Below are 27,673 nucleotides of genomic sequence, written 5' to 3'. Positions count from 1 at the left end.
TTCTCTTTTCACAAAACAACCGACCCCCCCCCCCCCCCCCCCAAGATCTGGCAGAATGTTGTGTTTGTGTAATGTGTGCAGTCATTGTATTGTGGTGTATTGTTTTGATAAGAGCTGCTGGCACCGGGGCTGGTGGAAAGGGCCCTGTGTTAGGTTGCCTATTTATATGCAGTGTCTGTCTGGACATCTGTCTAGGGAAAGATGAAAGAATAGCACTGCACAGGAATTGTTCATCAGGATTGAAGCCACCGGTTATATGTTTGTGGTGCATATTTATAGGAAGGCATTGCCAAAAGGGTCATTTAGTTTTCATATTTAGCCCCTGTTTGGCAGGTGTTTGATCAAGAATTTTGACCAACAATTAGCTTTATTTCTTTGTTTCACGGACTAAAACTCAGGACTGATTATCTACAATTTGTTTGGAATGCAGAGTACCAATTTTCTTTTAATTAGCAACAGATTGGACCATTCACCAGCCTACAATTTGATACGAAGGTGGATTTATATGCTGAACACATCTGTACCTTTGCGCAGGATGTCTGAAACGAGTGACATCCTCTTCTATCTGTGTCGTAACTTTTTGTAAACACTGGAAATACAAGAAAAAAAAGTGTTAATCAAAATGAGGCCTACGTGTTTATCTTGCAAAGAACATAAACACCCCTTCATGTGTTATATCTTTAGTAGCATGCTGATCCTCTTTTTACAATATTTATTAAGTTGGTAAATTATTAAATATACTTTGAAATTTATGTATGCAGTGTTTACAGTATCATGACCTTGTGAATGAATGTATTTTTGGATTTGTATGAGGGACACAGAGAATGAAATTGGGATATTTTAAGACAGCACAGGCTTACAAAACATAAGCTAAGTCATACATTTCAAGGTATGGTTTCAATATCATTGTTTATGTAACCCCCTGGGTTATTGTTATTATTTCCCCAATTCATTTTTATTATTTCACATGCTTGTATTTATTTGTGATCGTTTAGTTTCTTTGTAATGTTGACAACTATAAAATGTATGTGTTCTAATATCAGTGAACACAGCTTTAAAGGTTTGTTTGGAGAGTACACATAGTTAACTTCCTACTAAATACCTTGCGAATGTTATGTTATATAATGCCTGAGATGCTGCTATATTTACACTGACTTAGACAAGTTAGGCTAAGTTATGGTTTGAATATTCACGTTTATATTTAATATATAAGTCCTTCGCTGTGTTAAGCACGAGTTGGTCACCTTCTGACTGTTTCAAGGTGTCATTGTTCCTCTCTCTTGTCATCTTTCATAAGTGATGTAATGTTTGACGTTTTTTGGCTGCAGTATTTAAATGAAACCTAAAGAAAATACCTGAAGGGTATTTAACCACCCTGCCCTGCCCCTTTTCTTTTCTACAGATGGTTCACTTCCCACAATCGACTACGTTGAGGTACAAAAATCAAAATGTCCCGACTCCTCCCTCTCTCACCTGAGTAGTAAACCTTCCTGATTTGAGTAACTCTTTTCCAGTTTCCAACCCTTCCCAATTAGCGCTCCTTTTTACCTAAATGACAACCAGCCACCCCTCCCCTGCTTCTTAACTGTGTTTCCTGAGTGGAATGCCATTTCCAATATTTCCCCTTTCCCCGTGCTTTTTTCCTAACTGGAATGGTATATTATCCCAGTTTCAAATTTTAATTCAAGTCTCTACTTTCTTTTAATGATTCAGACAATCGTTTTTTATCTTCAAGTTAGTTTCTTTTCCTGCTTCCCCCCCAAATCCCTGATGCAAGCTGTTCATTGGGGTTCTCCACTGTTTCCCCAAACCTGCTGCTAAGAAAACGCTCCAATGGTTTCCCTCTTAACAAAACACCTGTGTAATAACATTTTACACTTTTCTGATTCAGTGAAGTCTCTCTTGTCCTTCTCACTGACTCAAACCTAACAGTGTGTACCCTTACATTTCTGTGTTAAACCCTTTCCTCCCTTGTATTCTTCTTCTCTGTCTTCAGTTTCTCAGACCAGAGCTGCATCCCTCTCTCCTCCACCCTACGTCGTCATCCTCATCTCTTGCTCTGGGCTCGTCTCTTTTGTCCTGCTGCTCCTGACCTGCCTGTGCTGTAAGAGAGGAGTGGGGTTCAATGTAAGTCTTCAACATGTAAGAGATCTATTCACCTCTCTCTGCTTCCTTTGTTTTGTCACACCTTTTGTGCATGCTGGTATGGCTTTTATTGAAGCTTGACTTGATAAACTGCAGGTGGATTCAGTATGGAAATTGTAACAGGACTCAATAATTACAACTTAATGAAGTAGAAGTGGTCAATAATCATCTCTCCATTTAATCTTGACTTAGCCTCCATCTTTTGACCTGGCAGTGTTGTTGAGCTGGCAGACATGGTGTCATTAGTTCAGAGTGGCTGCACTCTCATTGTCTGTCCTTGTTGGTTACTGCTAAATTCAACCGTACTATTAACAGCGCTTATTTCATATTTTCGATAATACCAGTGATGTGATTTTTCTGTGCTGTTGTGACTCAACCAGGAGTTTGACAATGCAGACGGGGAGGAATGCTCTGGAGGCTCCAGTCCCATCCAGGAGGACAGCCTGTCGTCATGTCCCTCCCTCCCTGAGGTCTACACCTTGCCGATCCGAGAGAGGTCCAACTGCCCCGCCCAGCAGGATGGAACAGGTAACAACCTGAAACAACTCTCCTGCTCTCTGACTCTCATGTGAGCACAAACCCCTCAAGGAAGCTGAAGAACTGTCCTGCACTGAACTCCCTCACGGTCTGTTGCCCGAGTCACTGATGTGGATCCATTAAGGTCTCAAACTGAGTGTTCAACCAGTAAGCGCTGGACTCCCCACTGAAGTTCAGTGGAGTGGAAACTCTGATCTGAGAAAATTCTGCATCAGTGCTCCGTATGAGCACGTCAAGTTGGACATTTGGCCACAGACATGGGATGGCATCAACACACCTTTTGAACTTTTGTCTCAGATGAAGTTGTTATTGTGTCATTCGTTCAAGTCCCCCTCTACACACAAACCCGTTTCGCTTATTATTACTTCAGTGTGCAGGGAAATGTATGTGCACTAGAAGTCTCTTTTAACGACGACACAACCAGTCTGGAAGCCAATCGTGGTTCAATATGCAGCTTACACAAAAGTGATGTGGAAACATAAAAAGGACTTTTCAGTGAGTTAGAAGCCATCTTGTGTCCAGTAGTTAAACTTTTGAAATTTACAGATGAATAGATTCTGGATTTTTCAATGAAAACAAAGGAGTATATATTATTTCTAATCATTTTTAAGTAGGTAATTAAATATGATTTTTGTGGAAAAACAATATCAGACAAATTCTTTTTGAGTAATGTTTAGTTATAGTCTTTTTTATATGTTTTAAGGAATGTCTGGAGAGGATCTTTCATGTCTTGATGATGGCTATGGTTGTGAGCAGCACTGTAATTAAATAATGTATTTTCCCTTTTTTTATTTTTTTTGTTGTAAAATGTAAAGTCATAAAACAACTTTAAATGCAGACGTCTGAGTAACTCTGATCTTAATTTATTTCTCTTTTTTTTTACAGACTCCAAGTCTCAGTGGTTCAAAAGACACACTTTAAACTATCTTCAGGAGATAGGACATGGCTGGTTCGGAAAGGTAAGATGATCGCCTCTCACAGTCAGACATCACTGTAATTTCATGTTGAATTTTCTTTCTAACATCAATGACAATTTCTGATGTGGGTCATATTTCTCTGCTATAATAAATACTGGACTCTGAACAGATAAGGAATCTTAACTCAAATTAAATATATTTTTTACTGCTGTTCTGCTTCTGCTGGGCACCCCTCCATGTTATTGCCCATCGATCACTCCTAGGTGATCCTGGCTGAAGTGCTGTGTGACTGCAGCTCCTCTCAGGCCGTGGTGAAGGAGCTGCGTGTCAGTGCCAGCCCTCTGGAGCAGAGGAAGTTCTTGGCCGAGTCTGAGCCGTACAGGTGGGAGAAACTGCTGAAACTCGGGTAGCCATTTTGGTGGCAAGACTATGTAACTTTTGCTTAAATACAACCACTGTGGCCACATTTCATAATAGTCAGTTTAGCATAAAAGTAGCACAAGTAGAAAAGGACATTTGAGTAACTGAAATGACTGTATGAAGTCCGTTCTTTGGGAAAATCTATCTAACATTAGCTAACATTAGCAACATAAGCTGGTCATACCAGACCAATTGAGGCTGTATTTGCATAAACTGAGCGTATTTAGATGATGAAATTGGCATTTTATTGCTCATTGATTCACTTCAATCATTGATAACAGGAGCAACAATATGTCTAGCTTGAATTCCATCCATCCATCCATTTTCCACCGCTTATCCGGGGTCGGGTCGCGGTGGCAGCAGGTCAAGCAGGCCGACCCAGACCTCCCTCTCACCGGCAACATGTTCCAGCTCATTCTGGGGGATCCCGAGGCGTTCCCAGGCCAGCTGGGAGATGTAATCTCTCCAGCGTGTTCTGGGTCTTCCCCGGGGTCTCTTCCCAGTTGGACGTGCCTGGAAAACCTCCAGTGGGAGGCGTCCAGGAGGCATCCTAATTAGATGCCCGAACCACCTCAGCTGACTCCTTTCGACGCGAAGGAGTAGCGGCTCTACTCCAAGCTCCCTCCTGATGACCGAGCTCCTTACCCTATCTCTAAGGCTGAGCCCGGCCACCCTACGGAGGAAACTCATTTTGGCCGCTTGTAGCCGCGACCTTGTCCTTTCGGTCATGACCCAGAGTTCGTGACCATAGGTGAGGGTAGGAACGTAGACCGAGTGGTAAATTGAGAGCTTTGCCTTCCGGCTCAGCTCCCTCTTCACCAAGACGGTCCGGTGCAGCGCCTGCTTTACTGCTGCAGCTGCACCGATCCGTCTGTCGATCTCCCGCTCCATCTTACCCTCACTCGTGAACAAGACCCCGAGATACTTGAACTCCTTCGCTTGAGGTAGGCACTCCGTCCCCACCTGGAGGGAGCAATCCACCGGTTTCCGGCAGAGAACCATGGCCTCAGATTTGGAGGTGCTAACTCTCATCCCCGCCGCTTCACACTCGGCTGCAAACCGCCCCAGTGAATGCTGGAGGTCATGATCCGAGGAGGCTAACAGGACCACATCATCTGCAAATAGCAGAGAAGCGATCCCGAGACCCCCGAGACTGACGTTCTCCGCCCCCAGGCTGCGCCTAGATATCCTGTCCGTGAAAATCACGAACAGGACCGGTGACAAAGGGCAGCCCTGGCGGAGGCCAACACCCACCGGGAACGTGTCTGACTTATTGCCGAGAATGCGGACACAGCTCCTACTGCAGTCGTACAGAGACCGGATCGCCCGTTGTAGTGGGTCCGGCACCCCATACTCCCGCAGCACCCCCCACAAGACCCCCCGAGGGACCCGGTCGAAAGCCTTCTCGACCGGCCTGCAGACCGGGCGGCGGGTCGGGCGGGAGGCCCGGGCATGCCGATCGCCGGCGGCATAGACTAGCTCTAGGGACGTGGAACGTCACCTCGCTAGCGGGGAAAGAGCCGGAGCTGGTGCAGGAGGTGGAGCGATACCAGCTAGAAATAGTTGGACTCACCTCCACACACAGCGTTGGCTCTGGAACCAAGCTCCTGGAGAGGGGTTGGACTTTGTCCTTTTCCGGAGTTGCCCAGGGTGAGAGGCGCCGGGCGGGAGTGGGGATACTCACAAGCCCCCGGCTGAGCGCCGCTGTGTTGGAGTTCTCCCCGGAGAGCGAGAGGGTCGCCTCCATGCGCCTACGGGTTGCGGGGAGCAAGGCTCTGACTGTGGTTTGTGCTTATGCACCAAACAGCAGTTCAGAGTATCCGGCCTTCTTGGAGTCGGTGGGAGGGGTCCTGGAAAGGGCGCCGCCTACCGACTCCATAGTTGTCCTGGGGGACTTCAACGCTCACGTGGGCGATGACGGAGAAACCTGGCGGGGGGTGATTGGGAGGAACGGCTTGCCCGATCTGAACCCGAATGGTGTTTCGTTATTGGACTTCTGTGCTTGCCATGGTTTGGCCATAACGAACACCATGTTCGAACATAAGGTGGCTCATAAGTGTACCTGGTACCAGAACACCTTAGGCCGGAGATCAATGATCGACTTTGTAATCGTATCATTTGATCTGCGGCCGTATGTCTTGGACACTCGGGTGAAGAGAGGAGCAGAGCTGTCAACTGATCACCACCTGGTGGTGAGTTGGATCAGATGGCAGGGGAACCAGTCGGAAAGACCCGGCAAACCCAAACGTGTAGTGAGGGTGAACTGGGAACGTCTGGCAGAGGACCATGTCCGGGAGGTCTTTAACTCCCACCTCCGGAAGAACTTCTCACACATCCCGAGGGAGGTTGGGGACACGGAATCCGAGTGGACCATGTTCAAAGTCTCTATTGTGGACGCGGCCGCTAGGAGCTGTGGCCGGAAGGTCATCGGTGCCTGTCGTGGCGGCAACCCGAGAACCCGGTGGTGGACACCGGAGGTGAGGGAAGCCGTCAAGCTGAAGAAGGAGACCTTCAAGGCCTGGTTGGCCCAGGGGTCTCCTGAAGCAGCTGACAGGTACCGGCAGGCCAGAAGGGCTGCAGCTGCGGTGGTCGCGAATGCTAAAACTCGGGCATGGGAGGAGTTCGGGGAGGCCATGGAGAAGGACTTTCGGTTGGCCTCAAGGAGGTTCTGGCAAACCATCCGACGGCTCAGGAAGGGAAAGCAGGGCTTACCCCAGGCTGTTCTCAGCAGGGGGGGGGGGAACTGCTAACCCGGACGGAGGACATCGTCGGGCGGTGGAAAGAGCACTTTGAGGAACTCCTAAACCCGACCAACATGTCCTCTGCAGAGGAGGCAGCGCCTGAGGACCCAGGAGGAGGCTCACTCATATCCCTGGCAGAGGTCGCTGAGGTAGTCAAAAAGCTCCTTGGTGGCAAGGCGCCTGGGGTGGATGAGATCCGCCCTGAGATGCTGAAGGTGCTGGACATGGTTGGGCTGTCCTGGATGACACGCCTCTTCAATGTCGCATGGGGGTCGGGATCAGTGCCCATGGAATGGCAGACCGGGGTGGTGGTTCCCATCTTCAAAAAGGGGGACCGGAGAGTGTGCTCGAATTACCGGGGTATCACACTACTCAGCCTCCCGGGGAAGGCTTATGCCAGGGTGCTGGAAAGGAGGCTCCGACCGCTTGTCAAACCTCAGATTCAAGAGGAGCAGTGCGGATTCCGTCCCGGCCGTGGAACAGTGGACCAGCTCTTTACACTCGCAAGACTACTGGAGGGGTTCTGGGAGTTTGCCCAACCAGTCTACATGTGCTTTGTGGACTAGCTTGAATTGTACCTGTTTATACTATCAACATATTGTTGTTATGTTTAGTTGTGTACTTAGATTATGGTTATGGAACTGCAAGCAGATGGTAATAAAACTTACTCTCGAAGTTAAGCACGGACCCAGCCGTTTTAGTGTGTTTGACTCAGAATCTGTGTATAGGATTATGGCTGTCCTTCTTGTTCTCTTTAACACACACACACACACACACACCAAAATGAGTTTAGCTTTGCTACAGTGACACACACAAGTGCCTCTCCTTTTTCTTTACCTCTCTCTCTACTCTATTTCTATCTATCTATCTATTTATCTGTCTGTCTGTCTGTCTGTCCTGTGATCTATCTGCTCATCAATCTAGTTTTGTCTTTCTCCCTTCAGGAGCCTTAAACATCCCAACATTCTTCAGTGTTTTGGGCAATGTAGTGAGAGCATTCCCTTCCTCCTGGTTATGGAGTTCTGTCAGCTGGTGAGTACAAAGTGCCCATTTAAATATGGGACAAAAATGATATTGAACATGGGGGGGGGACTATTATTTTCCACCTTTGTTGCAGTTTTTCAATCACATTAAAAGTTAAGGTTATTTTTCATGAGTACTTTGCTTCAATTAATCCCTATTTCAATGTAATTTTATGTGACTAGTTCTGCATATTATTTGCTGCAGGAAAGATAAATTATTGGAATTATTGATGTTCCAGTGTCACTGAAATCTGCTTTGCTTCAGGACAATCGGTTTGTTTTCTTTCCCTCTGCTGGCTTAATCACTGACTGATTAAGAAAGCCATATGGCTCTCAGGCAAAGCAGAGACACAAGCAGATCAATTACAGCAACACAGCGAGAGATGCCAAACAACAATGGGGGCCTCACTGCTATTTGATAAAGTCTCCTATTGTCCTTTCCTTGTGGTATATTTTCCATCCTTTTTTTATAGTCCTCATTTTATTCCCTTGCCCTTCCTGAAGCATAAATGACTAATTCAAAGGCTGCCAGCTCATGACCAATTCCCATGCAGCTTTTGAGGCTCTGTGATAAAAAACGTGTAAAAAGGCACATATTTACTGCAGAGGTCACAGATATTCCCTTATACCGTGTTGCCTGCAAGTTTTATCTCTGTTTTAGGAGATAAAAATACTCCTAAACTTGGCAGGCACACTTAATGGCCCAACTGGCATTAACTCATCTTCTACTTAAGTCTCCATGCATTTCACTGCTTGTGTTATTATTGTGATGTACAACTAGGGTGACCTGAAGAGGTATCTGAGAGCCCAGCGCAAGTCAGATGGGATGACCCCTGACCTGCCGACCCGGGACCTCTTGACTCTTCAGAGAATGGCTTTTGAGATCACCTCTGGTGTGCTGCATCTCCATGAAAACAGCTACATCCACAGGTCAGTCACGACTGTACATAATTACAACCCACTTCTTTAAACAAGATTTGTTTATCTCTCAGATAGATACAGTGTGTGTCTCTGTTCAATGTGGCTGATGGTTGGAGGGTTTGTTCTACTCTCTGCAGTGATATGGCTTTAAGAAACTGCCTGGTGACCTCAGACCTCACTGTTAGGATAGGCGACTATGGCCTTTCACACAACCATTATAAGGTAAGTGGGTCTTTGATTGTATTTCTCTGAAAAATCAACCCAAACATAAGTTTAAGATATTTAAATATATGCGACCAGATTTTCTCATCCTATATTTTGAATTTTAGCAACTGTAAAGCCTATGTTTTGTCATGTAAATGATGAGATAATACATTTTTTCCTCAGTATAAAAGTCATTCTTGTTGTATTTCATTGTGAAGGAGGACTATTACCTAACTCCAGACAAGCTATGGATCCCACTGCGCTGGATTGCTCCTGAGCTGCTGGAGGAGTACAGAGGATCACTCATTGTTACAGACCAAACCAAGACCAGCAATGTGTGGTATGTTTTAGATCTGTCACTGCTGTTGATATACAGCGCAAGCCAGACTGGTTATGGCCAGTTCACGTGGGTAATTCTACGATCATGCTTGTCTATCTGACGTCTGGTAGCCATTAGGTACACCTGTTAAATCTAATACAGTCAAATACAGAAGTAGTTTGTTGTCTCAGTTAGAGCTTTCATTTGGCCCAAAATGTCAAATGTCTTACTCTTTTGAATCTTAGATTTAAGCAGATTGAAAGTAAAATGTTTCAAATGTTTATCTTAAACAAATCAAACCATGAATACTTACATAAGCCTACCTTTAAATACCAGTGTGACCTCAATTTTGCTGAAGCAGAGTCTGGAAGTCCACCAGTCAGCGGCGGGTTTAGTGCCATTGCCAGGCCAAGTAATATCAGAGTGAGTGATGGACGAACAAGAGCACAAGCTGGACTGAACCCTCAGCCTCAGATATTACAACTCCGCTTAAATGTGTTTTGTTGAATAAACCAACAATAAAACATTATGGCAACAAAACACCTAACTAAAGGAAGAGTACTTTTTCTTGTCACAGAACAAACGATAGCTTAAGATTGAAGAAATATTTTACTTTAAAAAAGTCGTGTTTGCTTTTAAGTCTGAGCTCTGTATAAAACAATGTGTTGCTATAAAAGCATAACATAATAAGGTCTGTCACTACATCTTATTTTTCCTCCAGGTCCTTGGGTGTGGTTATATGGGAGCTTTTTGAATTTGGCTCTCAGCCCCACAGACACCTGAGTGACGAAGAGGTGTTGACCTTCGTCATTAGAGAGAGACAGATCACCCTGGCCCAGCCCAGACTCAAACTCTCCCATGCAGACTACTGGTCAGTACTCATCAACTAAGTGGAGCTTTGCAGAAATTATGGTTGTATTGTTGGAAAGTGAAAATGCCCTAATTCTGTCTCTCCAAACTTAATTCCTCTGTCCTCAGGTATGAGATCATGCAGTCCTGCTGGCTACCTCCATCTCAACGCCCCTCTGTAGCAGAGATATTCCTCCTCCTCTCCTCCCTCCTGGCTGCTGAGCGAGGAATGGCGAGGGGGAGTGTCGGGGAAGAAGATGAAGAGGATGAGGAATATGAGGAGGGTAGAGGAAGGAGAGGGGAGAGCGAGGAGTCGTTTGAAAGACGCTGGGACTTACTCCGTCCGCCTGCCTTCCAGACTGCAGCACACGAGCGGAGAGAGAGAGAGTACGGCAGGGAAGACAACTCCTACCCCCTACTGGACCCTGTAGGGAACTGTATCACCACGTCCTCGTCTGAACTGGATGACATCCTGACAGTTACTGAAACCAGCAAAGGTTTGAACTTTGAGTATTTCTGGGAAAAGGCTCATGCCAGACGAGGCTACAAACCTCTGCCTCCTCCTCAGCCAATCCCCACTGTGAACAATAACCACAGACAGTCTTTGGACACACCCACTGTGGTCCCAGTGATAAGCGCCCGCAGCCCCTCCCTCGCCAGCGAGTACTACATCAGATTAGAGGAGCACACTCCCCAGGACAAGTCACCAACTCTTAAAGGGAAGACCCAGTCCTCTTTCCGCTCTAACTCGATCTGCCCGGGAGACATGGAGCTGGTGGAGATTCGCAGTGGAATGCTGGGAAAAGAGCGGGTCCCTTACTGTTCCTCTGATAAGTGTGGAAAAGGCCTCCAGACCATCAGATCAAGCGAGATTCACCTCCAGGTGCCCAACACAGGTGTGGCTGAATTCAGAGACACTTCGAGTAGAGTGACTGACTTTTCAGTAGTTGATTTGGGAGACGATGATGAAGAGGACAAGAAAAGGGGAAGTGAGGGAGACAAAAAATCTCATGCCCCGGTCCTTCCTCCCAAGCCTCGCTCTATGTCCATGTCGTCAGCCAACCACCTTTACTCGCGCCCCCTCCCCGCCCCCCCACTTGGTTATAGAGGACTGCCTCACTACACCATCAGTGGAAAAATCGAAACAGACCCCCATCACATGAGCAGCTGTCCACCTTCTACCTTTGATCACCTGGGGCTCCATCGGTCCCGACAGACTCTACCCCCATCCCCGTCCCTCTCCCCCTCCCTTCCCCCATCAAGCCATCCAATTTACCCCCAACCTCCTCAAATGTGTCCCCCGCCCCTCCCTCCCCACTCCAAACCACAAAGAAGCTGCCCCAGCTACAATACAGCAGAGACTTATTCAAGATACAGTAGGCCGCAGATGCAGAGATCAAGTAGAGACCCATTATCCTGTGACTTGTCTGACAGAGAGGGTGGTAGCAGGCACTTAGCATCATTGCACAACTCCAGGGAGACTTCTCATTCTCGTGCAAAAGACTTTGACTCTCCTGTTCGCCGAGAAAACCCATTGCGTCCCATTTATCGCAATTTACCCCGTCCTCATCCCACAAACACCCAGATGGACGGACAGTCTTCATCCAGTCCCACCTACTCAGATGAGGATGACTCTCCCTTCACGTCCCCTGAGAGACCCAGTGGTGGGCCTACTGTCACTCACTCCAGCCTATCTGAAGATGCAGACCCAGCCTGTGCCGAGCTCTTCTCCAGGGGAATGAAAAGGACTCAGTCACGCCTCGACACCATCCTGCCTGCCATTTGGAGGGAAGATGCCGAACTTCATGCAGAACGTGTGGCTGCTGCCAAGAAATCCCCCATGCATCTGTTTCTGACAGAGATATCTAGTGTGACAGAGTCCAGTGAGCCCAAGTCAGAGGCTTCATGGGAGGGACAGAATGAGGAGAAAAGAGATGGAGAGAGATGGGGGAACTTTGTGCTGCCCAACAGAGGGATGCGCCGCTCCCAGTCGCTGATCACAGAGCTGGGGTCAGCAGGACAGTCATGGGAGCCAGAGAATTGCAACAGGACAGGAGCTACGGAGGACGATACAGTCACTAAAGAATCATTCCAGAGGGATCTTTTCCTCACAGAGATTGACACAGGAAGGATGGACACGGATCTGGAGGGGGGATCACAAACTGATCCAGTAAAATATCTCTATTCTTCAGGATCCAGATTGCGACCCTATGTCTGTGCTCCAGGACTTCCCTCATACACCGAGGCTGAGGAAGCCTATTCAAAGGGTATACGAAGATCCCGCTCTCTCCTCTCTGAGATCACCATCGGGAAGCAGGACTCTGAGTTGCAGCAGACTGAGAAGGAGCCACAGAGAACAGAAATGACCAGGGAGGAGTTCCTTAAGGAGATCCAATCAGCAGAGACCTTTCTGACTGAAATCATATCTAGACAAAACCCTGCTGCAAACAGAATGGAACCAGACTCATCTTACTCCCCTACTCCACTGTCTCCGGAATACGAGTCCATATGCATTGACCCAAGCTCCGCTCAGACCATCAGATTTCAGTCAGAGAGCTCCTTACGAGCATCCAACAAAGGCAAAGATGAAACACCAACTGAGGCCATATACGCACAAGTGACCAAGCGTGCTAAAAAGAGTGAGATAAAGGTTTCTATGAAACCTGAGATCCCAGTCCTTCATATAGGATCAAATAAACAACTTGTTCAACTGGACAGCGAAGGAAGCAATGCTGAAAACTGCCAATCGGATGAGTTTGTGTTTTCAGAAATCATGCCCAAAAATGGTCTTCTGCACAACCAAACACTTGCATGTCGGAAAGAAGAGGAGGAGAGTTCAGATGGCCCTGCCTTACCTGCCAGAGGAGAGCAAACAGCTCACTTAGAGCACTCTCCTTCTGAGTCCACTCAGAGTGTTAAAGACTCCAACGCGAACAAATCGCTAGTTACAAATGAAACAGATACTCAAATCACTGCTGTTATAGGGAATGGTGAGTTAATGAAAGAAGACCTACAGGGCAGCAGCGCCGAGAGAGGTCAAACACCTGGAAAGACCGATACCACGTCATATGATCCTGATAAAGGAAAGTACCAAACTGATAAAGGTTTTGCAGTGGACTCTGAACACATCAGAGCAGCTGATTTGAAGAATTCTGGAGAAGATTTGGGTTCTCAAAATAATGAGACGAAAAGAGAGAATTTACAACACAATGACACTGGGCAAGAAAAACACTGTCACACTGCCGAAAAGGCACCCACTCCTGCTGCCACTCCAACCACTCCCGACTGGGACCCATCCTCTGATGTCTCACTCATCACCCCAACCGACTCGGGCCTGTCACCCATGACTTCCAACTCAGCCGACTGTCTCACACCTAGTGACTCATGGACGAGCGGTGAAGGAGGAGTTGGAGGAGGCGGGTGGCGAGCTCTAGGAAATGAAACACCACATCGAGACTCTGCCTATTTCTCAGACAGTGAATTGGAGGGGGAGGGGGTGAGCAGGAGGAGCAGTGATGGACTTTTTGCCTCCAGGCCGGGCAGCAGTCGAGGGGGCGATCGGGGAACACTGACAGGGATAGAGGAAAAAACTGAGGAGGAGGGAGAGATGGGAGAAAAGAGCCCCTTAAGAAAAATCATACAGCTGTCACATAACAAATGTGAAATTGGAGAAACCATTGAACTGTGTGAGGAAACGAGGACTCCATATCAACATGCTACAGGAAATGCTGTCTCTAATTTAGGTGATGACAAAGATATTCTAAACAAAGGGCTAGAGTCAGCACAGAGAGACGATTCTGGCATTTTCCAAAACGAAAGCAAAACGTCAACACTGCTGTGTGATGATCCGCAGGCCAAGGACTGCGTTGACTTAATTGATGAGTTGTTCTCAAAATTAAACGACGAGCCACTGAAAGGACTCCCACACAGCGGTGGGTATCCGATTGACAACCACTTCAGAGAAGGCGTCATCTCTCAGATAACAGATTGCAAATACCAGGGCTCTGCAGACAACGATTTAAATCTACATTCCAAGAGCCTGGCTGAGACAAATATTTTGATCGAGTCTGTATCTGGCAGCCGGTCAAATGATTGTGTGTTGAGCCCCAGCAATAAAGAATACACAAGTGTTACAGAAACGGATATTGATCTCTCTGCACTGAACTCCCTCACATGTGGAAATGACACTGTTGAATATGTAACACCATCCCAGGTTGACAACAGAGAGTCGAGATTATCTAAACTTTACGGAATTCAAACCAGCGAGGCCACACTCAGCGATGACACCCCGTCAGTAGTCGAGCCAAGTGAGGTTGGGAAGTCTGTCTGTGATAAAGTGAGTGGCCCGACATGTCCTTCTTGGGCTGAGGAGGGTGTTGAAGAGCCTGAGGGACATGAAGAGAGGCCTGGTCAAGACCACAACGAGCTGGGCCTGAGAAACCTGCGCTGCTCAGATGGAAGCGAGCACAAGAAGGTCACTACGGAGACGGAGAAACAGCTGGCTGCCGCAGAGCTGAGTAATGCCATGAAGGAAAAGTCGCCCTTGAGAGGAGCAGTCAGTCGGATGGACTGTGCTAACAATGCAGATAAAGACTCCTGCGAGGGCCTGGATGTGAAGACGAAAGAGTTATGGAGCGCCCTGGAGGAGGATGAAGAAAAAACAGGATCTGGTGTTGTTAGGGGAGAGTTTGACTGCCATCGTTTTTCACAGTCAACAGACTTACGTTTGTGGCCTGATGAAAATGACCAGTGGGCCTCTCCAGAGAGGAGATGCCAAGACATTGAACTGAGATCAGAATTTTTCTCTGGGTTCAGTAATAAGGCCTGGGAGGTGGGGGAGAGGCTCGTTGTGGGTCAGGAGTTTTGGGAGACTGAAGAAAACGACGAACTTGCAGGACGCGAACCGCACCCTGCCATCTTGGAGGGCTGCGAAGAAACCTGGAATGATGAATCACAAGGAATTGCTGGTAAACTTGCCATTAAGGAAACATGGGACTCTGCAGGCGATAATGACCAACAGGCTGTCCAAGTGTTAGATGTACAACAGGAGGAAAATATTGAGAACATAGAAGAAATTGGCCATTTTAACAAAGACCTAGAAAAAGCATCCCCAGATATGGAAGTAGAGAATATAGAAATTCCAGAGCAGGAGTCCTTGGAGAAAGGAGAGAGGCAGATTTTGTCATGCACAGACACAGTCCAGGACAGGGAAGGTCTGCTAGACTCCACAGAAACAGAGGAAAATCGAAATTTTAACAGATGTCCTCAGAATCACCTCTGCACGATCCAAAAAGAGGGACAGACATCAGCTGAGCATGTTGACAAAGAAACAGGCTCTAATTCAGAGAACTGCTTCAGTCACACTTTGGACAGCTCAAATATAACTATTTGCATCACCGAAGCTCCTCATGAGAACTTTTCAGACCTGGAAAATGTTGAATCAGGCGCAGATTTAGAGGCTGAAATGAGACCATGGATTGCTAGGGAATATATAGAAGAGAGCGTAAGCATTATGAACGAAGAAGAGGATTACAGAGACATGCCGCCTCCACCCAATGATTGTCCAAGTGACCTTGATGTGCAGGAGGAGATGGATCAGTCGTATCCACAGGTAGACAATTTCAGCTCAGTAGATTTTCCTAGTCCTCCACCAAGCATAGACCTTGATGTGCAAGATGATAAATTGGAGAGTTTAGACGACTCTTTTCCTAGTCCTCCACCATCTGTTATAGAGGCAGAGGAGTTTATTAGTCACATTAATCTAGAAGACTTTATTGCTAGCACTGAGACAGAGTCGTATATTTCCCCAACTCACAACGCAGATGTCTCAGAGCCACCTCTGCAAGAATTACCACCTGCTACAACTCAAATTAAAGGGATCTCAGCCAATCTGAACCTTCCCTCTGTGCACATAACCTCGGCCGATGAGAGCGACCTTGCATCCAATATAGAAAAACAGGATGAACATAATAATTTCTTCCAGAAAACATCATCTGCCTCCCCATCTTCGCCCCAAGTTCCCCTCAACAATCTCCCAGAATTACTGATTTCTGAGTGGAAAAATTTGGATGAGGAGCCGCTGGAGGATTTCGAAAAACTGGAACAACTGTGTTGCATATCTGAGGACGAGGAGGACTCTCTGGGCGATCTTTTTCTGGGGAACCTAGAGCTCCTGGAGTCTTTGAAGAAAACACCTGAGCAGAAGGGCAGCAGTGTTGGTGATAGCGATACAGCTGAAGAGACATGTTGCACCTCGACTCCTGAGGGGAGCAGGGTGGATTTGAAGGAGGCTCGGATCTCTGATAAATCTGACAAACTAGCCGAATCTGCACCCCAGCTGATCTTGGACTCTGAAGAGGAGAAGAATGACGGACAGAGATCATCAGGCCAAACCCCTGATGTCAAAGATACGGGCTCTCTCTCTAAGATGACAACAAAGAATGGCCTCATGATGCAGGTGAGCATGTTTTTTGTGTTTTGTTTGTTGTAAAGGTGCTCCTTATATTACCTACTGAATTTATTCAATCTGTATTGTTTTGTTCTGCTGCTTCAGGTGTGTGAGGAGAGGCTGCAGTTTTCCCTCAGTGAAAATGTGAAAACAAATGTGCTCTGGGGCTCGACTGTTAAAGACACAGTGACGCTCCGGCCCTGGGGGGAACAAATCACAGAGAGCAGCAGTGAGCTGGTCACTGTCTTAGAACAACAAGAGGATGAAAGGTATGAAGAAGTCTGAACTTGGAAATCTGAGTTTATGTTAAATGGTCAATTCACACAAATTATAAAAAACATCAGCACATATTTTCTTACTTTCCACTAGTGGTATTTAATAGAGGCCTCAAAGTCCTGAAACGTTTCTTTTATTCACAAAAATGATCCTCATTAGTGACCTCATGGGCTCAGTAGTAGCAGCCATACAGATATTTTGGGTTTTATTTGCCCAACTTTTGAGATATTTGTTTGCCTTTATGGTGGGGATGAATGGATTTTCATTTGCAAAATCCACATCTCTCTTTACATGCAGTGTCCCTGTTACTTTGGATACTCTGAAAGATCACATTGCGACATATTTTCAGAGGGACTCTTTATTTTTTGTAGAAAGTAGTTCCATTGGAAACTTTTGACAGCGACATCTGTGGATTAAACTAACGGGGATACTACATACAGTACTATTTAAATGTAATTTTCAAAGCTGTGAGCACAACAATGAAATGAAAAAGAGATGAATAATACAAAACATGGACACATAAAAAATCTGCATGGCGAGATACCACAAGGGTTATTTATATATAATATTTTGGTGATCTGCCTTTTAATATTCATGTTTTAATTAATTGTTTTGTTGTTGTTGAAGCCAAGAGAAGCATGAAAGTTCCTCCAGCATTCAACCCCACACCGAATCTGATGAAACTGAAGCTGAGCCGCTCACTGTGATTGAACAACCTGAGGTCCCAACCCCTCAGCCGACTGCAAACCAGGCAATGAAAGGTACCTTCATGTTGCACTTATTGCTCATAAGCATGACTGAGATCATTGAATACAATCTTTTACTTTTTTACTTGATTTTGTGTCAAAGTTTGTTCCGCCATGCCTAGCCACACACTAGTTTATGGTGAGTTAAGGCCTTACCCAAGTTATGGATGGCAGCATGGTGGGAAACGCTATTCGAAGGGGAAACAGACTGCAGCAAAAGAGTTTTATTGACATACAGTGAAGAGAGATTGGAAAAAGATTTATCTATTTTGTATTGTGTTTTTATTTGTTTGTTTGTTTTAGGACCAGGAAAACAAAGAAAACTAAAATTAAAAACTCGAGTCCATAATTAAGATAATATCTTCAATCTTAAGAAAAAATGAAAACTGGTCTTCCTGTAGAGGGTCTGCAAACTTTTATCCAAATCTTTAAAGAGTTTTCTGACTGGGAAGAGGTGAACACTCTGGTCAGGTACCTCTCATATCTAACATCTCTTCTCTATTCTCATTTTCACAGCAAAACTAGCTCGTCTCTCTCTCACCCTCCCTCCTCTCGCTCTGACTCTTCCCCTCACCCCCACTGGTAAAGGAGGTTTTGGGGACGGTGCGATTGGAAATCGGATCGGAAGACGGAGATGTTTGCCCTCAGGAAGCGACGCTGACGAGGAGGAGGAGGATGAGCAGGAGGACGAAAGCTCCCAGAGGATGATTGTTGTCACAGAAACAGATGTGGACAAACGTGTCGGGCTGAGGAGTCTGCTGAAATCACCCAAAGAGCCGATGGACAGAGAGAGGGACAGAGGAAGAAATGTGTCCTTTTTTGATGATGTCACGATTTATCTTTTTGATCAGGTATCTCCCGTTTTTTCAATGATTGATTCATAGGAGACTTTTTTTAATATCATAAAAGGAGGCCTGACTGTACTTCTTCATTACAACAGGAAACTCCGACCAATGAGTTGAGCAGTTCGGCGCCCACAAGTCCAGCCCCAGTGTCCATCAAAAGCACCAAGCTAGATTTGCGTGGTAAGATCATAAACATTTTAAACATCCAACCATCTCACTTTCATGATGAGACGCAGAATGAGGAGGTGACATTTTTATGGCACTGTCGGTCAATCATCCACCATTTTTACCATTAAATATTGTACAGGAAGTCATGGTCCCCAGAGGACAAATCCTCCTGACTTTGGAGCATGCTCACATGCTAAACCAAGATCGGGAGCATGGTAAACATTATTCCTCAGCAGATTAGCAGTGTGCGCCTTTTAGCATGCCAATGTTAGCATTTAGCTCAATACACTGCTGGGCCTGAGAGCAGCATCACAGAACCGCTAGCATGCTGTAGACTCCTCTTATCAGACTACAGATAATGTGCATAAGTCTGACATATGTTTCTTTTTATACGTGTTATCACTCAGTCCCCACCTTGAGCCGGAGAAGGACAAAATACAATCTGACAGCCACTAACTCATCCCCACCCACCGAAATGGAAAAACCTCTGTTCAACAATCTCTTCTCCAAACATGCAGCCAAAATTAATCTTCTATAATTATCCCCCTCGACACTGTGACTGTAAAACTGAGCAGCGACATAAATCCTGCACTCAACAGTGCAAGCCTAAGCTGTGTTTCCCAACACATTTTCATTTGCTCTCTTGACTTTGCTCTCTCCATTTTGGACGCTGATTACCTCATTTCAAAGAATAATGAAAGTTAGGGCTGTGTGCACACATACAGAAATGCAAAAACTCCAAAATTAGATGCTTTCATGATCTTTCGTAGCCTTAAGAGTTGACACTTCAAAGCCTTGAAAGAAGAGGATCTGTCCCTTTGAGTTATTTTTAACTAAAAACTGCATCGCTTCAGTATGATTATATTAATAGATATAAAACATTAGTTCATTTTCTGACTTGTCATTGGTTTGGTGCAAATGATAATATCTCACTCTGTTTGTTTTGAAGAAACGTGCCGCAGTCATTTATTCGACAGATAGGCTAGATAGACTGGGGGGTGGGGGGGAGTGAGAGGGGGACAACATGCAGCAAAGGACCACAGGTTTGATTCCAACCTGGGCCGCTGTGCTAAGAACTGGTACATGGGGGGCCCGCTTTACCATGTGACCTGGGTGCCCCCATGTGTCCCAGTCATGATGGATTATGAGACAACAGGCCCTGGGGCAGAGACATGTAAAAGGTCCCCCAAAATAACATTTATTTTTACAATCAACACTTGAAATGATGAAGGCAGAACGTGGCTATTTAGTTTAAACTGGAGATTTGATTCTGGTTTAAATAACTTTTCTAATTTTATGCTGTGCAGCTGCAATCTGATGGTAAAAAAACAATAGTCAAACAATATTGGATCTGTTTGGCAAAGAGAATGAAAATAATAATCAAACATAATAATAATGATTAATATTCTGATGAGGATCTGGAGCAAAACAAACCCAATCAGGACTTTCCCTATTTTAACTGAGTTGTAATGAAATGAAGCTGACTGGGGGTTCACATAGTGCTTGATTTTGTTTTTTCCTTTCCACCAGGGTCAAACATCAAGAGCAAAGATTCAAAAAGGAAAGAGGATTTATCAATCAAACCGAGGTCGCCCGTGGGGGCCAAAACAGTGACATCATCGCGCTTCACTGTCAGCCCTGCCAACGACCCCCACTCGGCGTGATGTTTCATGTCGTGGGAACCTTTAGAGCTGAACCCTCTTGGACTGGCCAGTGAATTAACCACAACAACCAGCCATTCACCCAGAGGCTATTTTTTTATTGAAGAGGCATCTTAAAGAATGAGACTCCCGTTCTAAAAGCTGGACACATTCCAGGTTTTACCAGCGACAGGATTTTGTATGACAGGGGTTGTTGTGCTCATGCCTGCCACTATTTACAGAGTTTATTCACAGCCTTCAGCTACAAAAGTCTTTGGAAAAGGCAGCATATGCTAGGAGAAGAGGAGCCCGGAGCTTTGTAAAATCGGAAACAGATTCGACAGCTATGCAGTGGGAGTCTTGCTGTGTACCAGCTTACCTTCTCTTTTTCTTCTTCATTCTGTTGTATTGTTCCCCAGATGTGCGGCGAATGCACTTTCTTTGGTCATTCATCTGTCTATGTAAACACTTGGATTCCAGTCCTCTCTTTATTAAAGAAGTTTTTCATTGCAGTCAGTCAGTTGTTCTTGTCGGCAGCTGTTTGAAACAGAAATCGCTTGACCTGTATTTGAGAATACTCATTTGCATTTGTACAAATGTCATAATACAAGTGAATCCAATATCATTTTAGAGCTGTTTACTTTTAGATGTATCCTTAGACTGCACGAAAAATGAAACAAGCTATGCTTCTTTATACTTTTAGTTCTAAAAAGATTTCTCTTATGTTATTAATTTAAATTATAGATATTTATTATATTGTTTAAATTATTTATGTAAAGCCAGTTTTTATGCAATATTTTATTTATTTATTTATTAATCTGTTTATTTATTTGCTTTCTGCAATTAACATATATTAGCTTAGCTATAATTTCTTTGGGACTGAATGCATCTAGGTTATACCTTCGCTAAGATCTTCATAACAAATAAATGAAAATATTTTCCCAAACGTGTTAATTGCTAAAAAGGTATTTTGTATAATTTGACTTGTTAATATATGCCGATCTGTATCGAACTATGTCCTGTAAAGTGTCATTATTTTCCAATGTCTAGGAATTTTTAGCTGTCTTGTCATTATTTTACCTTGTTTAAAGACCGTTAATGTAGCTTAGCATGAAAAATCAAAGCCTTTCAACAGTAAATAACTCCATTTGTTTGTGTATCTGTTAATTTACCCCATTTTCTACTAATAACAGTTCATCCTGCAGTCGAGGTCCAACTAGTCCATTTGTTTAGTCTGTTTAAATGTTGGTTTAAAACCTGTATTGTTTAAAGAACGGTTTTCAAGGGGTAATGTATAAACAAGGGGAAATAAAAACTACAAAATGTGAACCTCTTATTGAACTGTTTCATGAAAATAAATCGTTTTGTTTTGTAATTGTAAAGCGCTCTATTTATAACTCAGAAGACTTGTGTATCTCCTGCTGAAACACCTGTTTGTGCAGCTTATTGACTGCTAGCTGTCTGGGTTGGGGAGTGAACGTCATTGAAATATCTTTATGCATCGCTAATCTCTGCAAGATTTGGTTATGGCTGTGGTGTATGGTTCAGCGGCTAAATGTGTGCTGTCAGACCTGGATGTTATTCAGGCTGGTGCTCTGAGGGTTTGCTTAGGGGTCAGTGAAAATGGCACCAGTGTTCCTCAAGTTGAGCGGGAGAAGCGGCGCTGTAGCTCTGCAGGAAACAGCTGATGGCCAATAACTGGATAAATCTAAGGGGTCACAAACATGTCATCCATCTAAGAGGTTCTTTGGGGCCTGTTGGTCGAGGGGGAAAGTACAAAAACATGTTTTGGATGGGTAGGCAGCGATATAGCAGAACAAATGAAAGTTAATGAAATAGAGTTTTGTCTAATGTCAACCTGTGAGACCGGATTGAATGCTGCAAAATGCTTGTGTGGATATGGAGCTACTGAATATTAAGCACAGAAATAAATCAGCAGATCTATTTCAGGAATATTACAGTTATAATGACAGACTCATGACAGTGATTACATGCAGCTTTTTACAGACATCCACTCCAGGATCTACTTACAGAGGTAAAGAGGCCGCAGTAGACTTAATGTCAGAGGAAAATATAGTCATTGTAATCAGTGTCAAGAAACGACAGAAGAACACGTCCTGGTTTCATGCAGGAAATATAAAGACTAAAGAAGGTTTGTGGTTGTAGGACTACAGAGGAGAGATCTGGGTAAAGACGGGACATGGTGGAGGGGAGAAAATGGGTGTTTATGTTTCTGAAAACAACCGGACTATGGACAAGGCTGAAAGAACATAAGATAACAGTGGAAGATTAAATCCATTAGGAGGCAGTAATGCAATTTAAAGGATACCAGTAGCCGAAAACAAACAAACAATGAACAACAATAAATGCGTTTGGAGGTGGAGGGGAATAGGAGAAGAAGCGTGGTCTTAACAGTTCCCTCTATGTTATTTTAAAGCAGACTAATGGAAAGTTGGAGTTTTGTGAAGAAGAAGAAACTGTGGACCATGTTTTATTGTTCTTTCAGAAGTACGATTCAGCGAGAGACGTTTTTAAAAGTGGAATAAGAGAGAAAATATCAGTATTGTACAAAAAAAAAGTTATATTGACAAATGGTGGAAACTTCTTCTCGAGTATTTAGTGTCCACAAGACTAATGAAGAGAATTTAAGACTTTTTCTTTCATTCGTTTCCTTTAGTTTGGTTAATTATTTTCTTTTCTTTGTTTAGTTGTCGGATTAGAGAAAGGGTAGGTCCTGAGTCCACACTCCAGATCAGTGAGTGGCGGTAATGCACCCGGAAGCTGTTGGCCAACCACCATTAAAAGCAAAAGAAGAATAAGAAGGCGGATAAGTGTATTGACTTCATTTCCCATAAAGCAGTTCGAAGGTTTCTACGTATATATTCTGCGTCAAACGATTTAACCGTACGCCACAGCCAGACGAGGAAAACATCGCTTGAAGAAGTCGTTTTTACCTTAAAACCGAAGAAGCTCTTGGAGCCATCTGAGGGCGTTTTTAATTTAGGCTCTTTGGGCAACCAGAGTGTGAAGCCTAAAGGTAAGTTTGTGTTTCTTATAAAGTGTTTAGTCACATGACCGACTGCGTGTAGCCAACGGTAGCTAACGTTAGCTAAAACATCCCCAGTCACACATGTTTTGCTCACAATAAATCTCATTTGAATATTTTGTAATTAGTTATAACTACGATTAGTCGCATGATTGATTCGTATTTGCCTGCTAATTCAGTTACCAGCGTGGGGTAAAATGGCGAACAAACACAAATAGCAAGAGCACAACGCGTTGTCTTGGATTGCTTGTATTGTTTTGTGAAGGCCCAGACTATAATTAAACCAAGTAACGTTAAGGAGAAACTAGCAGTTATGATGCTGCTCCCAGTCAAACAGCGAAGTCCCATATGTTTTGCTTGTTAACCCTTAAAATTAAGCAATGTGTAGCTTAGTTGTGAGGTCGTGGCTTTAGTTGTTAGTTTTTCAAAATTATTTCGAAAAACTAATGGTTTATGTTGCTTTACTGCTTTTATGAAATGTCATTTAAGTTATCTTATAACGGATCAGTGCTGTGAATAACTTTTCATTTCCTTCAGCTATAACAAAACAATATTACTTAAAATCAGAACGGAAAGAGAACATTTGGATTTAATCGCTTTGCTTTTTTTTTTTTTTGGAAATTTCAGACGCCATTCAGTCTTGTTGTAGATGTTATATTAGAAAGATTAAAACTGTGATACAACCAGTAACGCTCAACACTCTGGGGGTCTATCGGATTCATTTTGTCCTCCTTAAATGTCCTCACACTCTCTGCTGCTGGTTGCAGATGTCTCTGGCGGATGAGCTCCTGGCAGATTTGGAGGAGGCCGCAGATGAGGGGGATGATGGCTTGTATCCTCTGGAGGAGGAGGAGGAGGAAGGGGGGGAAAGTGATGTAGAAGTAACACAGGGAAGGACAGATGGAGGACTAGAAGACATCCCAGAGGAGATGGAGGTGGACTACAGCAAAGCTGAGAGTGTTGCGTCCATCGCCAAGCTCCGCAATGGCAAACAGGTGAGTTGTATCATATGAGAGCGCTCATCAAGCAGATCTTCTGTTTTGGTCTTTCCCCACATAATTGTAATTTTTGTCTACAGTTTTCAGAGATTATGGACAAAATTACAATGTATAGTGGAAAGCAGCGCAAGAACTCAGAGGGTGAGTGTGACCTGTTTAAGTGGTCTGTTGTATTTGTTCCTCACAGCATTTAATCACACTTGAATATAAACCAAGAATCTCAATAACGTTGGTATGATTTTGTTGTTTTTTGTTTTCTTTTAGTCTCAGGTCCATTCGAGTCTGACCCAGAATACAGACTGATTGTCGTAGCCAATAACCTCACAGTGGAGATCGACAACGAGCTCAGTGAGTTGGGCGTTCAAGCTTGGTTGATTTTAAAACTCAAAATATAAAGGGTTTAATGTTGTTCTGCTCCAGATAACAACTTTCTTTAACCTCTGTTTCAGGTATCATTCACAAGTTTACTCGGGACAAGTACTCAAAGAGGTTCCCAGAGCTTGAGTCTTTGGTCCCGGATTCTCTGGATTACATCCGCACAGTCAAAGTGAGATGAGTCTAAATGTTTATTATGCTTTTATACCAAACATCCCCTTTTCAAAATAAAAGTACGATGACCAGAGTTGCTTTTGCTGTACTTTAGATTATTTGTATCTTTTTATTGGACAGAGGACACTTTGTAGTTATAATTGAATGTATGGTTACACATCTGCAAGGGTTTGTGTCATCACAAGTGTGTAGTGTTGAAGAAATTACACTTAATGGGTTAAAGAAAATGTATATAATAACTAAAAAGGCAGACCTAGTCTATTATCTCAAATGTGGTTTCAGCGTCTCATATTCTCTGTTTGTGCTTCCTGCTCAGGAACTGGGGAACAATCTGGAGAAATGCAAGACCAATGAAACTCTGCAGCAAATCCTCACCAACGCCACTATTATGGTTGTCAGTGTCACAGCCTCGACAACACAGGGGTGAGTCCACAGACATCTGGGGTTCATCGGTCCCATCCACGAGACGTCTGAGCGTCACCGGCACCATTTCAATGCTTATCATTAGGTTGACTTTGTGTGTTTTCATGGTTTTAGGACACTGCTGAGTGAGGATGAACTGAAGCAACTGGAGGAGGCATGTGACATGGCTCTGGAGCTGAACCAGTCCAAACACAGGATATATGAATATGTAGAGTCCAAGATGTCATTCATTGCCCCAAATCTGTCCATCATTGTTGGAGCGTCAACGGCTGCCAAGATCATGGGTGAGAGCTGGAAAAAGATCAGTTTTAGACTGAAATTGTTTAGAATCTTTGATATTACATTACAGCCGTTATCTGTCTCGAATAAATTATTTCTTTGTTATCCCGCTCACGTTCTTTCTCTGGTTTCCCCTCCGCTGCAGGTATCGCTGGTGGCCTCACTAACCTCTCCAAGATGCCCGCCTGTAACCTGATGCTGCTGGGAGCTCAGAGGAGAACGCTGTCTGGCTTCAGCAGCACCTCCCTGCTGCCCCACACCGGCTACATCTACCACTGTGATGTTGTGCAGTCACTACCACCCGTCAGTAAATATATCAACATAAACATATTGCAGTCTTCTCTTTTTGTGTACGTTTGAATCAGAACGGGGGCCGTGTAGCTCATGCTCGTCTTCTGTTTTGTGTCTTCAGGACCTCAGGAGGAAGGCAGCTCGTCTGGTGTCTGCAAAATGCACTCTGGCTGCCCGAGTGGACAGTTTCCATGAGTGTGCAGTTGGCAAGGTGACTGTCCAAATGGAGCACATACACATTATTGCTAAATGTACAAACAAGCTAAATTCTCTAATATTTTCGTGCCCTCTTTTACATATAACTAGCCTCAACCATTGCTATATAGTTGTGATTACACCTCTCTGACACTGTCAAGAAATTAACAGTTTAACATTTAGCTTTTGAATAAAGTTATATTAAAGAAAACAAATGTTTTGTTTTGCAGGTTGGCTACGATCTAAAAGAAGAAATCGAGAGGAAGTTTGATAAATGGCAGGAGCCTCCGCCAGTGAAGCAGGTCAAGCCGCTGCCAGCCCCTCTGGATGGACAGAGGAAGAAGAGAGGAGGACGGAGGTACACGTCCTGTCGGCTGAACAGGCCACCGATTTAGAGAAAAGTGTTGTGCAATGCTTGAAGTACAAATTAATTGATTAATGCAGCTTTTATTTCAAGTCAAACATTCTGCAACATCGGAACACTGAGAAACAAAATGAAGCGCACGGAGCAAGAATACCCTCACACAACTTGCAAAGTTAAGAATATCACCATCAACTAAAAATGTTTATACAGCATAACCGACTCCTCTGCTCATCATTTCTCCTGAAGGTATCGAAAGATGAAGGAGCGTCTCGGACTGACTGAGATCAGGAAACATGCCAACAGAATGACCTTCGCAGAGGTCAGTACTTATTTCTTATATCGCTCAACTCTTATCATCCAAGTTTTACTTCTATTTTAGCCAATAATATGTTGCATATCAATACTCTTGTCTGTGATCAATATTAGTTATTTGGCTTTCAAATCTAATACTCAAGGAATGTGTTTTACTTATATGCTATACAATTAATTATTTATGACTTTTTCCAAAGTATTTTACTGTCACTACAGACTTTTTTCCTCCGACGCGCTATACTATGACTTTTCCCCCCCGACGCGCTATACTTTTGACCTCCAGCATTCACTGGGGCGGTTTGCAGCCGAGTGTGAACTGGCGGGGATGAGAGTTAGCACCTCCAAATCTGAGGCCATGGTTCTCTGCCAGAAACCGGTGGATTGCTCCCTCCAGGTGGGGACGGAGTGCCTACCTCAAGCGAAGGAGTTCAAGTATCTCGGGGTCTTGTTCACGAGTGAGGGTAAGATGGAGCGGGAGATCGACAGGCGGATCGGTGCGGCTGCAGCAGTAAAGCAGGCGCTGCACCGGACCGTCTTGGTGAAGAGGGAGCTGAGCCGGAAGGCAAAGCTCTTAATTTACCACTCGGTCTACGTTCCTACCCTCACCTATGGTCACGAACTCTGGGTCGTGACCGAAAGGACAAGGTCGCGGCTACAAGCGGCCGAAATGAGCTTCCTCCGTAGGGTGGCCGGGCTCAGCCTTAGAGATAGGGTAAGGAGCTCGGTCATCAGGAGGAAGCTTGGAGTCGAGCCGCTGCTCCTTCGCGTCGAAAGGAGTCAGCTGAGGTGGTTCGGGCATCTAATTAGGATGCCTCCTGGACGCCTCCCACTGGAGGTTTTCCAGGCACGTCCAACTGGGAAGAGACGCCGGGGAAGACCCAGAACACGCTGGAGAGATTACATCTCCCAGCTGGCCTGGGAATGCCTCGGGATCCCCCAGAATGAGCTGTAACATGTTGCTGGTGAAAGGGAGGGCTGGGTCAGCCTGGTTGACCCAGCAAAAGACCTATGACTCCCC

The 27,673-nt window shown here is 44.7% G+C and overlaps 2 protein-coding genes across 3 annotated transcripts in view; both read left to right on the top strand.

Moving 5' to 3' along the window:
* The window catches only part of lmtk3 (lemur tyrosine kinase 3), a 22,667-nt gene extending 1,087 nt beyond the window's left edge, over positions 1-21,580 (top strand). Inside the window, exons 2-16 of one of the 2 annotated variants that reach the window (XM_031852938.1) lie at positions 1,997-2,127; positions 2,526-2,673; positions 3,568-3,641; positions 3,863-3,981; positions 7,705-7,792; positions 8,564-8,712; positions 8,841-8,925; positions 9,126-9,247; positions 9,948-10,097; positions 10,205-16,532; positions 16,629-16,792; positions 17,427-17,560; positions 18,062-18,396; positions 18,486-18,570; positions 20,089-21,580. In XM_031852938.1, the coding sequence (XP_031708798.1) occupies positions 1,997-2,127; positions 2,526-2,673; positions 3,568-3,641; positions 3,863-3,981; positions 7,705-7,792; positions 8,564-8,712; positions 8,841-8,925; positions 9,126-9,247; positions 9,948-10,097; positions 10,205-16,532; positions 16,629-16,792; positions 17,427-17,560; positions 18,062-18,396; positions 18,486-18,570; positions 20,089-20,222 (8,246 nt within the window). In that variant the 3' untranslated portion in view covers positions 20,223-21,580. Of the gene's footprint in view, positions 1-1,996; positions 2,143-2,525; positions 2,674-3,567; positions 3,642-3,862; positions 3,982-7,704; positions 7,793-8,563; positions 8,713-8,840; positions 8,926-9,125; positions 9,248-9,947; positions 10,098-10,204; positions 16,533-16,628; positions 16,793-17,426; positions 17,561-18,061; positions 18,397-18,485; positions 18,571-20,088 lie in introns of both variants that reach the window. The other variant, XM_031852937.1, reaches the window with a different exon arrangement.
* Positions 21,581-23,064: 1,484 nt separating this feature from the next.
* The window catches only part of prpf31 (PRP31 pre-mRNA processing factor 31 homolog (yeast)), a 5,438-nt gene continuing 829 nt past the window's right edge, over positions 23,065-27,673 (top strand). The window contains exons 1-11 of the mRNA XM_031852920.1: positions 23,065-23,235; positions 24,012-24,239; positions 24,323-24,383; positions 24,507-24,590; positions 24,692-24,789; positions 25,108-25,214; positions 25,329-25,498; positions 25,639-25,796; positions 25,906-25,995; positions 26,210-26,337; positions 26,590-26,662. Of these exons, the coding sequence (XP_031708780.1) occupies positions 24,012-24,239; positions 24,323-24,383; positions 24,507-24,590; positions 24,692-24,789; positions 25,108-25,214; positions 25,329-25,498; positions 25,639-25,796; positions 25,906-25,995; positions 26,210-26,337; positions 26,590-26,662 (1,197 nt within the window). The 5' untranslated portion in view covers positions 23,065-23,235. The remainder of the gene's footprint in view (positions 23,236-24,011; positions 24,240-24,322; positions 24,384-24,506; positions 24,591-24,691; positions 24,790-25,107; positions 25,215-25,328; positions 25,499-25,638; positions 25,797-25,905; positions 25,996-26,209; positions 26,338-26,589; positions 26,663-27,673) is intronic.

Source organism: Anarrhichthys ocellatus, unplaced genomic scaffold (assembly GCF_004355925.1).
Source record: "Anarrhichthys ocellatus isolate YVR2014 unplaced genomic scaffold, GSC_Weel_1.0 scaffold13, whole genome shotgun sequence".
NCBI lineage: Eukaryota > Metazoa > Chordata > Actinopteri > Perciformes > Anarhichadidae > Anarrhichthys > Anarrhichthys ocellatus.
This window is presented reverse-complemented; position numbering and strand designations above follow the sequence as displayed.